This window comes from Arachis duranensis, chromosome 4 (genome assembly GCF_000817695.3).
Source record: "Arachis duranensis cultivar V14167 chromosome 4, aradu.V14167.gnm2.J7QH, whole genome shotgun sequence".
Classification (NCBI taxonomy): Eukaryota; Viridiplantae; Streptophyta; class Magnoliopsida; order Fabales; family Fabaceae; genus Arachis; species Arachis duranensis.
Genome location: NC_029775.3, coordinates 68,392,773 through 68,409,922, shown reverse-complemented (window position 1 = coordinate 68,409,922; position 17,150 = coordinate 68,392,773). Strand labels below are relative to the sequence as shown.

At 28.7% G+C, this 17,150-nt stretch overlaps 1 protein-coding gene across 1 annotated transcript; it reads left to right on the top strand.

Moving 5' to 3' along the window:
* The first annotated feature begins 10,548 nt into the window (after window positions 1-10,548).
* On the top strand, window positions 10,549-15,625 carry LOC107484734 (putative respiratory burst oxidase homolog protein H). The gene is made up of 14 exons (XM_016105274.3): window positions 10,549-10,957; window positions 11,037-11,202; window positions 11,444-11,492; window positions 11,593-11,706; window positions 11,805-12,617; window positions 13,042-13,137; window positions 13,221-13,336; window positions 13,421-13,523; window positions 13,685-13,776; window positions 14,085-14,244; window positions 14,355-14,495; window positions 14,890-15,018; window positions 15,206-15,284; window positions 15,385-15,625. The coding sequence occupies exons 1-14, from the start codon at window positions 10,549-10,551 to the stop codon at window positions 15,492-15,494; spliced, it is 2,577 nt and encodes an 858-aa protein (XP_015960760.1). The 3' UTR covers window positions 15,495-15,625.
* The last annotated feature ends 1,525 nt before the right edge of the window (window positions 15,626-17,150 follow it).

Genomic DNA, 17,150 nt, shown 5'->3' with positions numbered 1-17,150 from the left:
AATTTCAACCAATATGATATAATAGGTTATTAAATATATTTAATACAAAACACATTGAATATAAATTTTTATTGAGTTTAAATTTTAAATAATTTTTAATTGAATTTCGAATATTTTTATTTTAAAGAGTTAGAATATTTTAATATCATTTTTTCACATCTTTTTAATTGAGTCTTTGATTTTTTAAATTATAAACCTTATTTATAATTAAGAGCAGGGACGGACCCAGTAGCAAAGAAGAGGGGCACTTGCCCCCCACAGTGTTTTAATTTTTTTTTAAAATATAGTTATATATAATATGCTCTCACTTTAAATTTTAAATGACCCCACTATAAATAAATTAAACTCAATTAGTTAAAGTTCTGAATTCACTTTTTTAATTTCTCTATTATTTTGATTATTATTTAACCTAATCAAATTTAATTCTTGTGTCGTCACTCATTTATTTCCTTAAACCCTCTTTTTATTTTTATATTTTCAATTTTTTTTCTATTCCTTATCTAGTGGTCATCTTGTCTTCATCAAAAAATAAATTTTAAATTTTTTATGTTTTTTATATAGTTCTCCATGACTCTATGTATCTTTCAATTTCATTGTTTCTCTTTTTGATATTTTCAATTGCAAATTTTAATTCAAACAGTTGTAGTTTAGATATTAATCTAATATTTTATTTTCTTCATGATTTTATATATTTTATTTTATTTTTGATTTACTCATTTTTATTATTTATTTTTTATCTTTTGTTCTATTATATGTACCTATGTTGCATATAAAATTTTAATATAAATTGATTAATTTATTAATTTAGAATATATTTTTTATTTTTAGAAATAGTAATAGAAAAATATTTTAATTACCATACATAATTAAACAGATGTATAAAATCTTTCATGTAATATTATATCAAAATTAAATTAAAAAATATATAACAAATTTAATTATTTTAAAAAAAGAAAGAAAAAATTGTGAATTATGTTTCTGTTATTTTATATAAACATACTTTTCGTATACAGATTTAATTATTTTAGTATTTATATATAATTCTAGTTTCAAATTATAAATATTAGTGTATCATTAGGCGCTAATGTACCAATTAATTCAGTCTTTTATTATTAAATGTGTACAAAAAATTAGTTAGGATAAAAAGATATTTATAATTTAATTAAAATATTTTAAGTTCAAGTTTTAGAAATAAAAAATATTTTTTATAAATTATATATAATGAATAGTATTTTAAGAATGAAAGTGTTCACTAACTCTTTAATTTTTATATCTCTATATAATTAATAATATTTAACAAATATTATTTTGACAGTCAATGTTCACGAATTATTCACCTACACAATGCTATACAAATTACTGCAACAAAATTCATAGTAATCCTATGTAAATCAAACCTCAGGAACTTCGTTAGATTCAAATTTATAATCCACTTCGCCTGGATTCAGCTGATAATCTGAGGTTGAATGATCCATTATCTTCAAAACGAGTTCAAACTTTGATTTCAGAAAACAACAAATCAAAAGAGAAAACGAAGCTCGAGTTGCAGAGAGAGAAAAAGGTAACGTAAACGAAGAACATACCAGTGAGAAAAGGAGAAGAAAAGAACGATGGAGAAGAAGGAGGGAAGACGTGCGAGAAGAAGAACAACCAAATCTCAAAATATCGAAAACGAAGAAGGAAACAAATATTTTAAATTTGGAAGTTAGATATACGCGAGATGTTATATAGCGCGTGTAATCAACGTACGTGGAGCAGCGCGTATTTTGATTTTATTTTTTAATAAACTTGTAAAGCATACAAGCCCTAATGGCTTGTATGTAGAGCTTTTCCGTTTTTAATAATAATAATAATAATAATAAACAAGTATATCACAGTAAAAAAAGAAGCACGTCACCAAATAATTTATCATCCGAATTATATATAAATCAAATTGATAATAAGAGGGCTAACACTACAAAAATCGATAACAAGGTTAGAGACTTACAAAATCTTCCTTAAGATCATAGAAAAAAACACGTTTATATTTGTGTGATATATAAAACAATTATCACAATTGGACTTTTTTGGCATATATATATATGAGCAAAAAAAGTCCAATTGTTTAAAGTAAAATTGTCTTTTAATATTTGATTAAATTGTTCTTGTATTTAGTACTTTTTTTGGCACTTCCTCTTAGTTAAAAATATAATCATTATAATTTTTTAGTTATTATTGCTAGGGTGTTTAATGATAGGATATGGCTGAAATTTTGATCCAATCCGCACTAAACTCATTAGATCAAATTCGATATTCGCACTTTTTATGTTTGGATCAGATATCAAATATATCCATAAAATAAAAAATGTTAAAAAATTTTATTTTTATAAAAAAAGTAAATAATTTTTTTGTTTACTTTTATCTTATTAGAGTGTGGATCCAATCATCTTATAGAGCAGATCATATCCTCAAATTACAGATTAGATACGGATAAATACTGTGGATTTATAGGGATATGATCTAATCTATGAACACCCCTAACTACTACTATAGGTTCATTGTTGCAAAAGAATGTTTCTTTTATTATAAACCATTATTAGATCTTAACTACCATTAAAACAACTTAATTCTCAACAAAGAGATAATACTTATTGGTTTCTGAAATTATGTTCGTATTTCAATCCATAATTATAAAAACCGAACTGAATCGGCTGGTTCGACCGGAAAACTAGTGAACCAGACTAGAATTGGACCCTAGTCCGATTCGGTTTACTCCTTGAACAGTTTAAGGAATAAAATCGGTGTGAACCGATAAGAACCGGTACAAACCAGTCTAACCGAACTGGTCTGCTTGAAAAATTTTTAAAATGTCTCCACAAGGTCTCGAACCAAGAACCTTGGAGAAAAAACAACCTCTACTTGCCACTTAGCAATTATTAATATAAATATAAATTTTACTAAAAATTTATTAATTTACTTGATCTATTTTATTGCTAGAATTGTGATTAAGGTTATTTGTTTTGATGTTAGTGTTAAAATCTACTGATATTATAGTTAGATGATAGGCTTTGTGAATTAATTATTTTTTTATTGTGTCAAAATAAGATACTATTGTAGTATTAAAATTTTATGGTTTTTTTATATTAGTTATTTTTAGAAGTTGAGACTTGATTCTTCATAAAATGTTAGTGAAGATATGTATTTCAAATTTTAATTTTAAGTTTTTAACTATTTTATATTTTATATTTACGTGAGACCGATTTTATCAGTTCAACCAGTGATTTATCTGTTGAACCAATAAACCAGTGAACCAGTAGCTTGACCGGTTCGATCACTGGTTCGGTTCTAACAACTATGTTTCAATCTAATTTCAAAAATTTCGATTTACTCAATTTAGTCCCCCAACTTAATAGTTATGACTCACATTGGTTCCTAATCTTATTTTTGTCACTGTCTCACAAAATCGTTAACGACATGTTGAGATGGACTAACGACTGCTACATTATACATTCTAGCGACTATTTGATGTGATAGTTAAAATTTTTTTACCTTATTTTTTTAACTAAATACTTAAAACCCTAATATGAGTCATGGATACCTAAATTAAAAAATCAAACTAAGTAAATTGAAACTTTAAAAATCAGATTAAAGCTCGAATATAACTTCAAAACAGAACTTTAACTTATGTAGTGATTAATTTAGATAAGAGTCAAATAAATCAAAATTCAACATAATTTTTATCAATGTTTTCAAATTCGAAATTTCTATACCAAAATTAACTAGAATTTTTCTTTAAATTAAAAATTTAATGAAATAGTGATTTTAATTATCTTAACCAATATCTTAATTAATTACTTTTATGTCTTAAAAAAATTGTATATGAGATGAAAATAATTAATTTGTCTACTTTAATAAATTGTTATTTTACTAAAATAAAAGAAACTACTTTTTTAGAATTTTTTAAGAACTAATTAATATTATATATATTTTGTTACACTACATTTAATTATAAAAATTTTATTTATTTCTAATGCTTATATTAAAAATAAAAAAATTTAAATTAGTGAATCTTAATCTATAATATAATAATAATAATAAGAGACTTGAACTTGTTATATATATATATATATATTTTGATGAATGTGATATATTTTTTTATATAAATAATCTTTTAAAAAAATCTAATAATTAATCTATTATTTTTTATTTTAGTCCAAATTAAATGTTTTTTATTGTTTTTGAAAAGAAAATCTTTTGAGGAATTTAATAATATGTGATGAGGAACACCGAATAAATTATATAGAAACCAATTAAAATACAACATGAAAATATCTTTAAAAAAAGACGTTTTAAACATCTTTATCTGAGTGGCCTACTTAGAGTATTTAATAGTTCAAATGTTTGGAAACCATCAAATCTTATGTCCACAATAAATTAAATTAATTTTTACATAACAAAAATTTAAATAATCATGTTTTTGCAAACTAAATTAACCAAAAGTATTATAAGTAATAAGTAAATTATCGCTGGAAGCTATCAATTTTATTTTAAGCAATTAATTACATCAAAAGTATTAAATAGGGGTCGGTATCTATCATCTATTATATATAATTAAAATTATAATTATTTAATATTTTATTTTATCATATTAATTATAATTAATCAATTACATTAATTATTCAATTTGATTAGAATAAATGAATTAATTTTATATTTGTTGAGTTTAGGAAATAATAATATTTTTAGATGATGACAAAAAACAACTTGCTTATGATTTTGCTATTTGGACCAAAAAGAAAATTGAGGCTCATATAGATTAATAATGTAAACAAGTTTCAACAATAAATTAAAACCTAAAATTTACTTTACACCGGATTTAATGGTCCTAAAATGTTTGGACTATTAAATGGTCCTATAACAAAATATATTTTTTAAGTTTTTTAATAATTGTTAAATAGTTCTTATTTAATTTTAATTATAAATTAATCCTATATATTTTATTTAATTATAAAAACTATTTTTTATTTTATAAATTATTATTTTATCCGTCATCTATTATGTTTATTAACAATAAAAAATAAAAATAATAACAAATTAGATCTTCCATTGATCATAATAACTTTTGGCAATCTCAATCGATGAAAAATTTATCTTTGATCTGTTACATCCGTCGAAGGTTGTAAAATCGTGTTTCTTAGAAAATCAATCGATTGGATTAACAAAACAATCGATTGAATTTCAGGTTTCCCAAAAGTCAATCGATTAAACTTCAGGTTATCACAAAACAATCGATTGAAAATTGTAAGGCAGTATGATTTTCGCAAAAATCAATCGATTGGTCATATTACCCAATCGATTGAACGATGGCTAGAATGTAGATTTTTTATAATTCAATCAATTGTTTATATTACCCAATCGATTGAAAACTTCAAAGCAACTTGAGGTTTCACAATTCAATCGATTGGTTGTGTTGCCCAATCGATTGAAGTTTGTACGTGAGTAAACATGTATTCAAATTCAATCGATTGGTATGAGCATTCAATCGATTGAAATGTGATGTAAATAAGTTTTTTTTTCTACATTTAATCGATTGATAAGATAATCCAATCGATTGAATTTTGAATTGCGCTATATATTAAACCTGGTAACCATGCGTATTCAGCCTCCCTCCACTTTTTAAAACATAACAACACCATTTCTGCATTTTCCTCTCTTCCCTCTCTAAATCCAGAAAACTTCTTTCTTCTTCTTCTCCAATCTCACCAACATCCACTCCAAACTATATACATATTATTAATCCTCATCCAAATCCCTACAAAACTCATCGAACCAATATCCCAAAATGGCCAGAACTAATAACGCCAAAAGAGCAAGAGTTGAGGGTGAAAGTTCTGCATCTGCCAGACTAGTTGCTTCATCCCATTACATGGAAAGGTAGCTACCGTCTCTGAGGGTATTGAACAACTATGTGAAGAAGTTCGAATCAAGGGCAATTGTTCCTCCCAGGTACATAACAGTCGAGTTTATTCATGATAGACATTATAATTTGGTTTGGAATGCTTTGTAAACACAGCACTTGACTGATTTTGTACAAATTAAGGATGATTATTATCCCCACTCGGTTAGGGCGATTTAGAGTACTTTAAATTATGTTATTACTAAAACTGATGAAGAGAGTGAGAAAGTAATGTTGCTGATTGAGTTTAATTTAGGGTCACGGCATTATAGAGTTACTTTGGAACAATTAGCTGAACAATGGAATTTAGTTTATCACGAGGAAAAATTTACTGGAGGTATTACGACAGATGAGGAATGTGGTGAATATAATAGATTGGTTGGTTTGCAGAGTCTGCAGTATGAAGATCCACATATGAATGCTAGAGGTAACATAAGTTGCAGTGGTTTAGGTAATGAACATCGTATATTGATGTATTTATTTTTATACATGTTGATTCCAAGAAAACATAATCACAGAATCTTGTTTAATGAAGATATTCTAGTGCTTTGGGCTATGGTGACTGGAAAGGAGATAATCTGGCCTTATTTTATAGTTCATCATATGCTTGAAATGAAGAGAGAAAAATCAAGTGTTGGTTTAGGATATGCTTGCTAATGGACCAAGATTTTCAAATGGGTTGAAATTGACTTGAGCGAACAGAAAAGTATCATCTTGAGTAATGTAGCCAAGATTGATGATAGCACTCTAAGATAGATGGGAAGAGACCCGGATGCCCAAGAACTTCAGATCCAAGGACAACCACAAGACCTTGAGGTGCAAGCACAATCCCAAGAATCTCCATCACCACCGTCTCCTTCATCAACAATGCAAGATTTGATAGATGAATTTCAAAGCATAAGATTATACATAAAGGGACAATTTGTTGAGATGAGGCAGTGTCAAGACAGACAAACTGAAGCTATCAATCATCAAGGAAAAGCAATTGATCTTCTATACACTAATCTAGGCATCACAAACCCAAGGAGTATCATGCCATGGCCTGGACCATGAAAAAAATGTGTCGAAGAATGAAAAAATTCTATTTATTTGTCTTGAAATTGTTTCAGTTTTTCTTAAAATCAATTTATATGCATTCAATCGATTGAATTAGGAAACCAATCGATTGAAGTATGCTTGCAATTAGGAGTTTGTATGCATTCAATCGATTATTTTGTTAGTAAAATCGAATGAAGTATCCTCAATTACTGATTCAATCGATTATTTTGTTAATGAAATCGATTGAAGTATCCTCAATTATTGTTTCAATCAATTGGTAAGTGCTTGAACACGTGTTTTTCTATTTAACTAATTTGTTCCTGTTTTTATTTAATTATTAGTGATTGGTCCAATATTATTATTATTATTATTATTATTTGACTATTTATCGACAAAAAAGTAATTATAGTTAAGATATAATCATATGAATTAATAAAATTTATTTTGTTAAATTTTAAAATAAAAATCAAGATAAAATTTAATTTGTATTTGATTTTAATCAAAAGATAAGATAACATGAAAATTTTTAAAATTGTTCACTTAGTTTAAAAATTTAAAAAAAGATAGATTTAAAATTTGACTATCTTTATTAGGTGTATATATATGTGTTCACTCTCTACTTTTTTATATTTTACAAATTATTTTAAATATTTGCCATTCAACCAAATTTACTCATACAATATTCTTCAATTAATAACAATCATAGATATTCCTTCTAACGAAGATTTAGTGCCCTATGATGCATGTAATACACAGAATATGTCACTGATTACAGTCTGTGATCTTCTCACAATTGATCTAGATGGTCAAATTGAAACTATAGTTTCCAATGCTAAGGTAAGATGTAAAGGATTTTTAATTTTTAGTAAAATTTATTATGAGTAATTTAATCTTTTATGTTTTTTTTTCTACAGGATGACTTAGTTATCAACGACGATGTTATTCAAAATAAGGATCTGAATAAAAGTGAAGAATTGTCTATTAAAGTGGAAGAGGTCCTCCGTAGCATGCAGGTAATTTAATTTGTCAAATAGTAATGCAATTTATATTATATAATACATTTTATATATTATAAACATTTTTTCGCTATTAGTTGTGATTAGAGAAATCTTTGTCCTATCACTCTTTTTGTATTTTTATATTTATATGGAATTATTTTACCTAAATTGTTTGCAGTCAATGAGAGTTGTAAACATGGCTCGGGACGAAAAAATTGAAAAAATCCTTGAATCTATAAGTCGCATTGAGTCAATGATGACACAACTGAATCTAAACAATGATTTCGAGACTTCGACCAAACTTTCTTCACAAAAGACACATCCATTCCCAAATAGCTTGAAGGATAAGAGTTCAGATATTGATATTCATTCATCATACTGTTATATCAGATGATGAAGAAGATCTTATTAAGTTGGACAAGAGGTCTTTCACTCATGATGATGCTTTCAACATCAAAATCAATATGGACAAATCAGTATCCCCAACTGTAAGAGCTGCAATAAAAAAGAAAAATATATCAAAGATATATGCATGTGTAGTAAAATTCATGCATCATATTTATTAGTATATTCCTAACATGATAATAAGTGTTTACTCACCTATTAATTTTTTTAGGGTAAGTCACAATTCTTAAATCCTCTACTGAGAATATGCAAGGACGATGTTCTCACTCCCTACAGTTTTACTTTTTCAGTGACAAGTTTAGGAAGTTTTGGCGTGAAGCCATGATCGATCTACAAAGCTTATTATATATGATTGTACTTTCTAAATTTAGTTTAGTTATTAGATTTTTTTCTCGATAATTATTTTTTTGGTTTTTAAAGAAGTAGGACTTACGTTTTAGGAGTGGAGAAAATTGTGAATTGTAATTCGAAACAAGTGATCTCAAATTATATATATAAGTATACACAACTAGTAAATCAAATCTACTTTATTCGGTTTACCTAGAACTTCATGTTTTATAAATCAAAATTACGCAATTCAATTTATCGAGGTTATAAATTGAAGCAATTTGATTCGATTTACTGTATATGGGTCTTAAATCGAAACTCATTAATTCGATTTACTACTCAAACAATTTTTTATAGTAAATCAAAGCTACTTATTTTGATTCATTATTGTACTTACTAATTTTAATTCAATTGATTCAATTTACATCGAAAAAGTATAAATCAAATCTAATTAATTTGATTTATATAAATATACAAATAAAGCATGCATGTAACCTGTTTACATTTAAGATGTTTATGAAATATTGGTTTTCATTTTATTTGTTTAAGTGAATTATCCTATAAGTTATTACATTCCTCTAAAAAAAATTCATAAATTTATAATAATGAAGCATCAAACAGTAATACAAACTTTAAATTGAAAAGATAAAAATTTATTCTAATAAAAAAATACATAAAGTATTATTAATTATTTAGTATTAATAGTTATTTAGTATTATTAACTATTAGTTTAAAATATCTGAGCTGCATAAAAAATTTGGTCTTTTTAATATTAGGAAAAAAAATAACTTTTTAATATAAAAAAAGAATATACACATATATAAAATTGATACATATAATATAACTTGTCTTAAACAATGATCATCAACATGAAAGTATTTAATGTATATAATTAATAAATAAAAAGATTTTTTACATAAAATATTCAAACATAAATTTATTTTAATTTTTTTATAATATCTTTAAAAAAATAACTAAAAAGAATTTCTTAAAATTTCAACCAACCAATCCCTTAATTTAGTTACAATAGAATATTTTTCCATTGTCCTTTAAGATTAAATGCATAAGATAATATCGCTATCAAATCTTGTTAATTCGTTATTTTCTTGTTGATTAAATAATTCAGATAATTGATGCAATATAACTTAGTTCGTGCGCACAACTAACGATGAAACACGAGATTCCAAGGAAAACAAAAGTTGTTACTAGTGAAGGAATACGACAAGAAACAATACAATATGGTGCGTAGAAATAGTTATCCTTCTAATGCTTATTCATTATTGCAAACAGCACCACATTTAAACTGAGAATAAACACAGTAGGGTCCTTTTTATTTAGAGTAAATACTCCTTTTATTGCAAAAAAATTATAATTTTGACAAAATAAATCTTGATATTTATTATATTTTTGATAAAATAAACTTTTAAATATTTGTTCTATTTAATAAAATAGTCTAATTATTTAAAATAATAGATTAATAATTAGGCCATTTTATTAAACCAAGTCAATATTTGAGATACCATTTTATCAAAAACAAATATGGAGATCTATTTTATGAAAACAAAATCTTTTTTTTATTAGTTGGTTTGATATGCTTCGTTGGTTCGTTAATCACATATAGTTAGTTGTTAAACCTGTTTGCCATAATTAGCAACATATAAACAGTACACATATAATGATATAATAATATCCTTTTTGTTTTTTCAACTGTTTCATATTTTCATCTTTCTCTATAATACCGTTCTCCCTCATGATTTCCAATTAGCATCTATGTCGCCCTTAACTCTTTCGAGCATTCCGTGATTCTACAACTTTAATAATTTCGGTCTAAAATTTGTAATACTAATGTCACTACCAGAACGAGGGAAAGATGAATCAAAATGGATTCTTGAGAGCATTGAGGTTGTTGATCCAATGGCGGATGTGCCATTAGAAGATCACGATGATAATAAAAAAAGTAACGTAAATGGAAGCCCAGAAAGCATGGTGGTGAAGTTTCCCAATGAGGCTTCATTGAGCAATAATGGTGACAATATAAGGCATAGGAATAATAATAATAATAATAATGGTGGTGGTGGCAGTGTCAAGATGGAGAGGGTTCAATCAGGTGCAGCTAGAGGGCTTAAGGGTTTACGGTTCCTTGATAGATCAGTAACAGGAAAGGAAAATGATGCATGGAAGTCTATTGGGAAGCGCTTTAATCAGAATGCTGTTGATGGGAAGATCTCTAAAGACAAATTCGGAACATGCATTGGTAATGTTAATATTAATTACTGTCTATGATCTTCTTCTTCCTCTTCACATATGTTAATATTGAAATTTGCGTTGCATAGGTATGGGGGCAGAATCAAAGGAGTTTGCAGGGGAGTTGTACGAGGCACTGGCGCGGCGAAGGAACATTTGTGCAGAAAATGGTGTAACTCTGGATGAACTCAGAGTATTCTGGGAGGACATGACTAATAAAGATCTTGAAGCAAGACTTCAAGTGTTCTTTGACATGTAAGTTTCCATTCATCTATCTATCTATCTATCTATCTATCAATTTAGGCATGTTACACTCCTAAGGTTTTGTTTGATTTATTTATTAGTTGATAAACCATAGCTTCCACAAAATGGGAAAGCAGCTTTTTTTTCTTTTCATGTTGAAATGTAACTTAATTTGATTTTGTCAAAAATGTTATGTTAAAAAATGAGACATTTATGGAATGACAAGAAAGAAATTATTGTTACTTTTTTTTAGGTGTGACAAGAATGGGGATGGTAGGCTATCAGAAGAAGAGGTTAGAGAGGTGAGCACCAATAAGAGCAACTGAATTCTTGTTTTTCTTCTTTCTTACTCTTCCATTGTGTTAAACCGAATAATTGGAAGTATTATTTTCGGTGTAAAAGGTTATATTATTGAGCGCGGCCGCAAATAAACTAGGAAATCTCAAACAACATGCTTCTACTTACGCAGCTTTGATCATGGAAGAGCTTGACCCTGATCAAAATGGATATATAGAGGTTAGAAAAAAACAACAATAATTTTGCAAAAATATATGATTACATTTTTAGATAAAGAATAATATTTAACATCCTCCTAAGTTTCTTTGTTTGAACAGATGTGGCAGCTAGAAACTCTGCTAAGAGAAATGGCCAGTGCTGAAGAAGGCACAGGTGTGAAATGTAATACTAAAAATCAAGAATTGACTAAAGCTATGATTCCAAGCATGTATAGAACTCCTCTTAGAAAGTTCTTCAATAAAACAAGAGAATTCGTACTAGACAAATGGAAAAAGATATGGGTTATCTCACTTTGGATAGCAATAAACATTGCTCTTTACAGTTGGAAGTTTATGCAGTACAGAGACACAAGAGAATTCAAAGTCATGGGATACTGTCTCTGCTCTGCAAAGGGTGCTGCTGAGACTCTGAAGTTCAACATGGCTCTCATTGTTCTTACAATGTGCAGAAACACTCTTACTAGGCTAAGAGGAACATTTCTTAACCGAATCATCCCTTTTGATGATAACATAAACTTCCATAAGATGATCGCTGTCGGGGTAGTCATTGGGACTGTGGTTCATGTAGGGATGCATGTTACTTGTGATTTTCCAAGAATACAATCTTGTCCGAAAAGGAAGTTTATGTCGATTCTTGGGCCTAATTTCAACTATAAGCAGCCTACCTACCTAGAAATTGTTCTTAGTATTCCTGGCACAACAGGAATTGCTATGGTTTTGATTATGGCATTTGTTTTCACTCTAGCAACACATTATTTCAGAAGAAGTATTGTGAAGTTACCTTCTCCTCTGCATCGTTTGGCCGGTTTCAACGCATTCTGGTACGCGCATCATTTGCTTATCGGTGTTTACGTGCTTCTCGTCATACATGGCTACTATCTTTTTCTCACCAAAGATTGGCGCAAGAAAACTGTATGTCTGGCTCCAACATTCTTACATTCAATATTTTTATTATAAGTTCAAAAATTTCCTAAAACTTTCTCTAAATGTAAACTTGCAACTTGTCATGAGTTTGTACTTAATTTATTGCCTAATGCTTGAAACATATGTCATTCAGATTATTCTCCTCTGCAGGGGCGGAGCTAGAAGAAATATTAGAGGGGGGCAAAAAATATTTATACAATAAAATAAGACTAAAATAAAATTTTAAGGGGGGCTAAACTGAAATTTACATATAATTTACATATAAAAAATTAAAATTAAGGGGGGCCATTGCCCCCTTTCCTTGTACCTAGCTCCGCCCCTGCTCCTCTGTAACATGGCATTTTGATGGTTCAAAATTTGGAAAAAAAATTATCAAATCAATTGAAACTGACCTACCTTTTTATCATTGCAGACTTGGATGTACCTTGTTGTTCCCCTAATTCTCTATTCTACTGAGAGACTGCATCCATTTGTTAACCGTGAAGATCATCGCGTTAGCGTGATTAAGGTCTATGTTAGCAACTTGTTCTTTCTAGTTTTACATAGTGAAGCAAGACACTAACATTATTAATAGTTGGGAATAATTTTCAGGCAATATTATACACAGGAAATGTTCTAGCACTGTACATGACTAAACCTGCAGGATTCAAGTATAAAAGTGGAATGTACCTTTTTATCAAATGCAAAGATATATCCAAGTTTGAATGGTAATTACTATCAGAATAGTTGCTTTCGGTTAAAATATCACTTGAATTAGAAAAAAAAAATGAACATTCTTTTCTTTGTTACAGGCATCCTTTCTCCATCACCTCTGCGCCCGGAGATGATTACTTGAGTGTCCATATTAGAACCCTCGGAGACTGGACGACCGAGCTTAGAAAACGATTCGAGCAGGTGATTTTATGTGTGAATTGCAAACTCAAAGATGTGAATTCATTTAATTGAAGATCAACAGAAATGAATTCAATTTTGATAAAGTGTTAGTGTAAAACTAGTCTCCAGTGGAATGTAAAACTTTGTTGAGCATGTAGTTTGATCAAGTTTTTGGAATGCAGGTTTGTGGGCCTCAGAATGTAGAAACAAGACCAGGAGCACTTCAGAGAATGCAAACTAGGGTAACTTCAGGCAAAGACCCATCACAAGCAGGGTGAATAATACAAAACTCTATCTAGGGTCAGAAGCGTGTGTTTAGTTTGAGTTTTATTTTTTATTTTCATTTTCAGTGTTTTCTGTTTTTTAAATTTTAGAAAGAAAAAAGTGAAAACAATAAAATTTTGTTTTTTATTTTCACCTTCTATTTTTATTTTTTTTTTATCACAAAATTAAAAAAACTGAAAATATTAAAAATAAAAATAGAAAATAAAAATGCAAACCAAATCCAACCTAACCTTTTCAACAATGAAATATAATATTCCCATTTGTTTTTCCTTCTTTTCTTTCTGTTTCCTGAAATAGTTATCCAAAGATACTCATTAAAGGACCATATGGAGCCCCAGCACAAAACTATAAGAACTATGATGTTCTCTTGCTAATAGGTCTTGGAATTGGTGCCACACCAATGATCAGTATTCTCAAAGATATCTTGAGCCACATGAAAGGAGGAAACCTTGAACAGGTAATATACAAATTGAAAATTAAAATTCAAACCTAACAGGTCCTTACTTTTCTTTGTTTGGGAAAATAACTATATCTTAACGGTGACCATTATTGGTGTTTATACCGTAGGGAAGCACCCATGGTAATAATTCCTTAGAGGAAGGAAAGAAATGTCCTAATAGAGCATATTTCTATTGGGTAACAAGAGAGCAAGCTTCATTTGAATGGTTTAAAGGTGTTATGGATGATGTTGCAGAATATGATCAAGATGTGAGATTCACAACTAAACTTTTTATTTAGTTATTTTTCTTTATCTAAAAAATTTTGTTATATTTACCTTTCCCATATTATTGTTGCTTCTCTATGCACTCAGAATTGCAAAGAGAAATATTAGGAGCCAATATTTTTTATTAATATTAGTCAATATTTCAGCTAATACTTTATTTTTTTACTTTAAGAATTTAAAATTTAATATTTAGAAATTAATAAAATTTAGTTTTTAGTATTTAGAGTTTGGCAAAATATTGCTAATGTAACATTCCTCCCATTTACATATATTTAAAACCAACTTCGCACATTATTCTAAGTAAAATGAATTCGTTTAACCTTTTTCTTATACAAAATTTCATATATATTAAACTATTCTCATGTCTAAATGATTCAGGGTATTATCGAAATGCACAACTACTTAACTAGTGTCTATGCCGAAGGTGATGCTAGATCTGCACTTATTGGCATGATTCAGAAGCTACAACACGCTAAAAATGGACTTGACGTGGTTTCAGAAAGCCGGGTAAAATTGGTTTAGCATACATTTTAAGGGATGCATAATTAGCAAAATATTTTTAATTTCTGAAAATGGTATTTTGAGATAAATTCGTAAATATATTTTGTGAACTGCACACTTTTCATAAACCTTTTTTAGCATTATTATGCTTTACATTCGACTAATAAATTTATCATGTTACTATATATGCCAGATACGGACTCATTTTGCAAGACCCAACTGGAAAAAAGTCTTTACTGATTTAACGAGTCAACATGAAAATAGTAGAATAGGTATGAAAGTTACTCAGAATTTGGCAAAAAGAATATAAATTAATATACTTTTGCAATGATAGAAATGAAAAATATGTATGCTCTTTCCATATTGATACAGGTGTATTTTACTGTGGAAGTCCTACTCTTACACCAACATTGAGGAACCTTTGTAAAGAGTTTAGCCTAAACTCATCCACGCGCTTCGCTTTTCACAAGGAAAATTTTTAAAGGACCCACCCATTTCACAAAAAAAAAGAGGGTGAAAGAAACAGAAAAAATGCAATAGAATGTAATTATTTTAGTTACCATACTGTAAGAGAATTTGGACATAAATTTCTTGAATGTAGTTAGATTTTTTAGTTGTTGTATGTTGTAGATCATCTTTCCTTTCTTCTTCTCTTCATTTTGCAAAAGCTTTTATAAGTTCAAAACTTGGTGGAATCATCTATGAGAATCTATAATTAAAAGAAAATAATAAGAGGCAAAGCTTGAAGCTACTGTAGAAAGCATGCCCAAGGAACAGACCAGAAGACCGTTTGGGTGGGATGGCTACAATCATTTTTGACAAACTAGGATAGCCTATTCCGATGATAGGACAATGTTTTCTAGATATTTCTCAATTCCCCCCAAACGTTGATGGCAGCTATTGTACTATACTTAAGCCAATTTTCTGCATGAATTAAAGGAAGCAGAGTTTTCACCTTTTTTTTATCTTAATATCTGATTGCGGCGTGTGATACACCTAGGAGTGGCAATATGTATCCTACCCGTGGGTACCCAACCCGACTCCATCCAATTGGGTAGGGTTGCCAACCCGATCCACAGCGGGTAGAGTAGGGTGCGGGTTGAGTTTCAACCCTATCCGACCAACCCGCACCCTATATATGTATATGTTATATATTTATATAAAAATATGTTTCAAGTGGATGTTGAACTAAAAATCTCTCACTAAATGCAAAAAATCATTAGCCACTAAAAGAAGATTATTAATTGATAATTTAATATTTTTTTTACATAAAAGTTAGTTCTATTTTAAATTATTATCAAGTTATATAATAATGTTGCATTTTTTTTGTAACCCACGGGTAGGGTCAGGTACCCGAGGCGGTTAAGAACGAGTAGGGTTAGAGTTGAGATATTCTCAACCCGCATGTAGGATAGGGTTGAGTTTATATGAAATTCTCAACCCGCGGGTAGGGTTAGGGTTGGCTCCAAACCCTACCTTACCCTACCTATTGCCACCCTAGATACACCCTATTATTGAGCTGAACGAAGTTTTACATATATTTGGGGCATCCTAATTTGTAGTAATAATAATATAGAGGGCGATTGCTGATAATATGCAGGAGGCGTATTGTGTACATGCTTGATATATGTTGTTCCTCTGTAGGTACTTGAAGTGGTCATTCTTCTCTGTTAGAGTATAATTAGGAGTAACTAGGATTAGTTAGTATCATCTACATTTAGCATATTTGTGAATTTATTGTAGAATTTTGTATTTTTATTGTTTTAATTCTTCTAGTACTTATATATACCTTTGTACATTGTATCTTTGACAGCAATTTGAATAATACACTCTTCAAATTACTCTCATATTTCTAATATGGTATCAAGACCACAGATTTTTTTCATGAAAATTCATTCATAACTCCTTTATTTTTCTTTTCTGGTAGTGTTTTTTTGTCCTCATTTTTCGATCTTTTCTCGACGTTTTGGTTCGTCACCACCGCCACCAGTTTATATATGTTGTTCTTCTGCAGGTACGTGAAGCTGTCATTTCTCTCTGTTAGAATATAATTAGAAGTAATTAGGATTAGATAGTACTATCTATATTTATATAGCATATCTAGGAAAATTTACTTTAATACGTATTCGAATCCCATG

Coding starts and splice junctions, on each gene's coding strand:
- LOC107484734 (XM_016105274.3), top strand. CDS start 10,549: ATGTCACTACCAGAACGAGGGAAAGATGAATCAAAATGGATTCTTGAG. Junction 11,203..11,443: donor CTTCAAGTGTTCTTTGACAT/GTAAGTTTCCAT, acceptor ACTTTTTTTTAG/GTGTGACAAGAATGGGGATG. Junction 13,337..13,420: donor GATATATCCAAGTTTGAATG/GTAATTACTATC, acceptor TCTTTGTTACAG/GCATCCTTTCTCCATCACCT.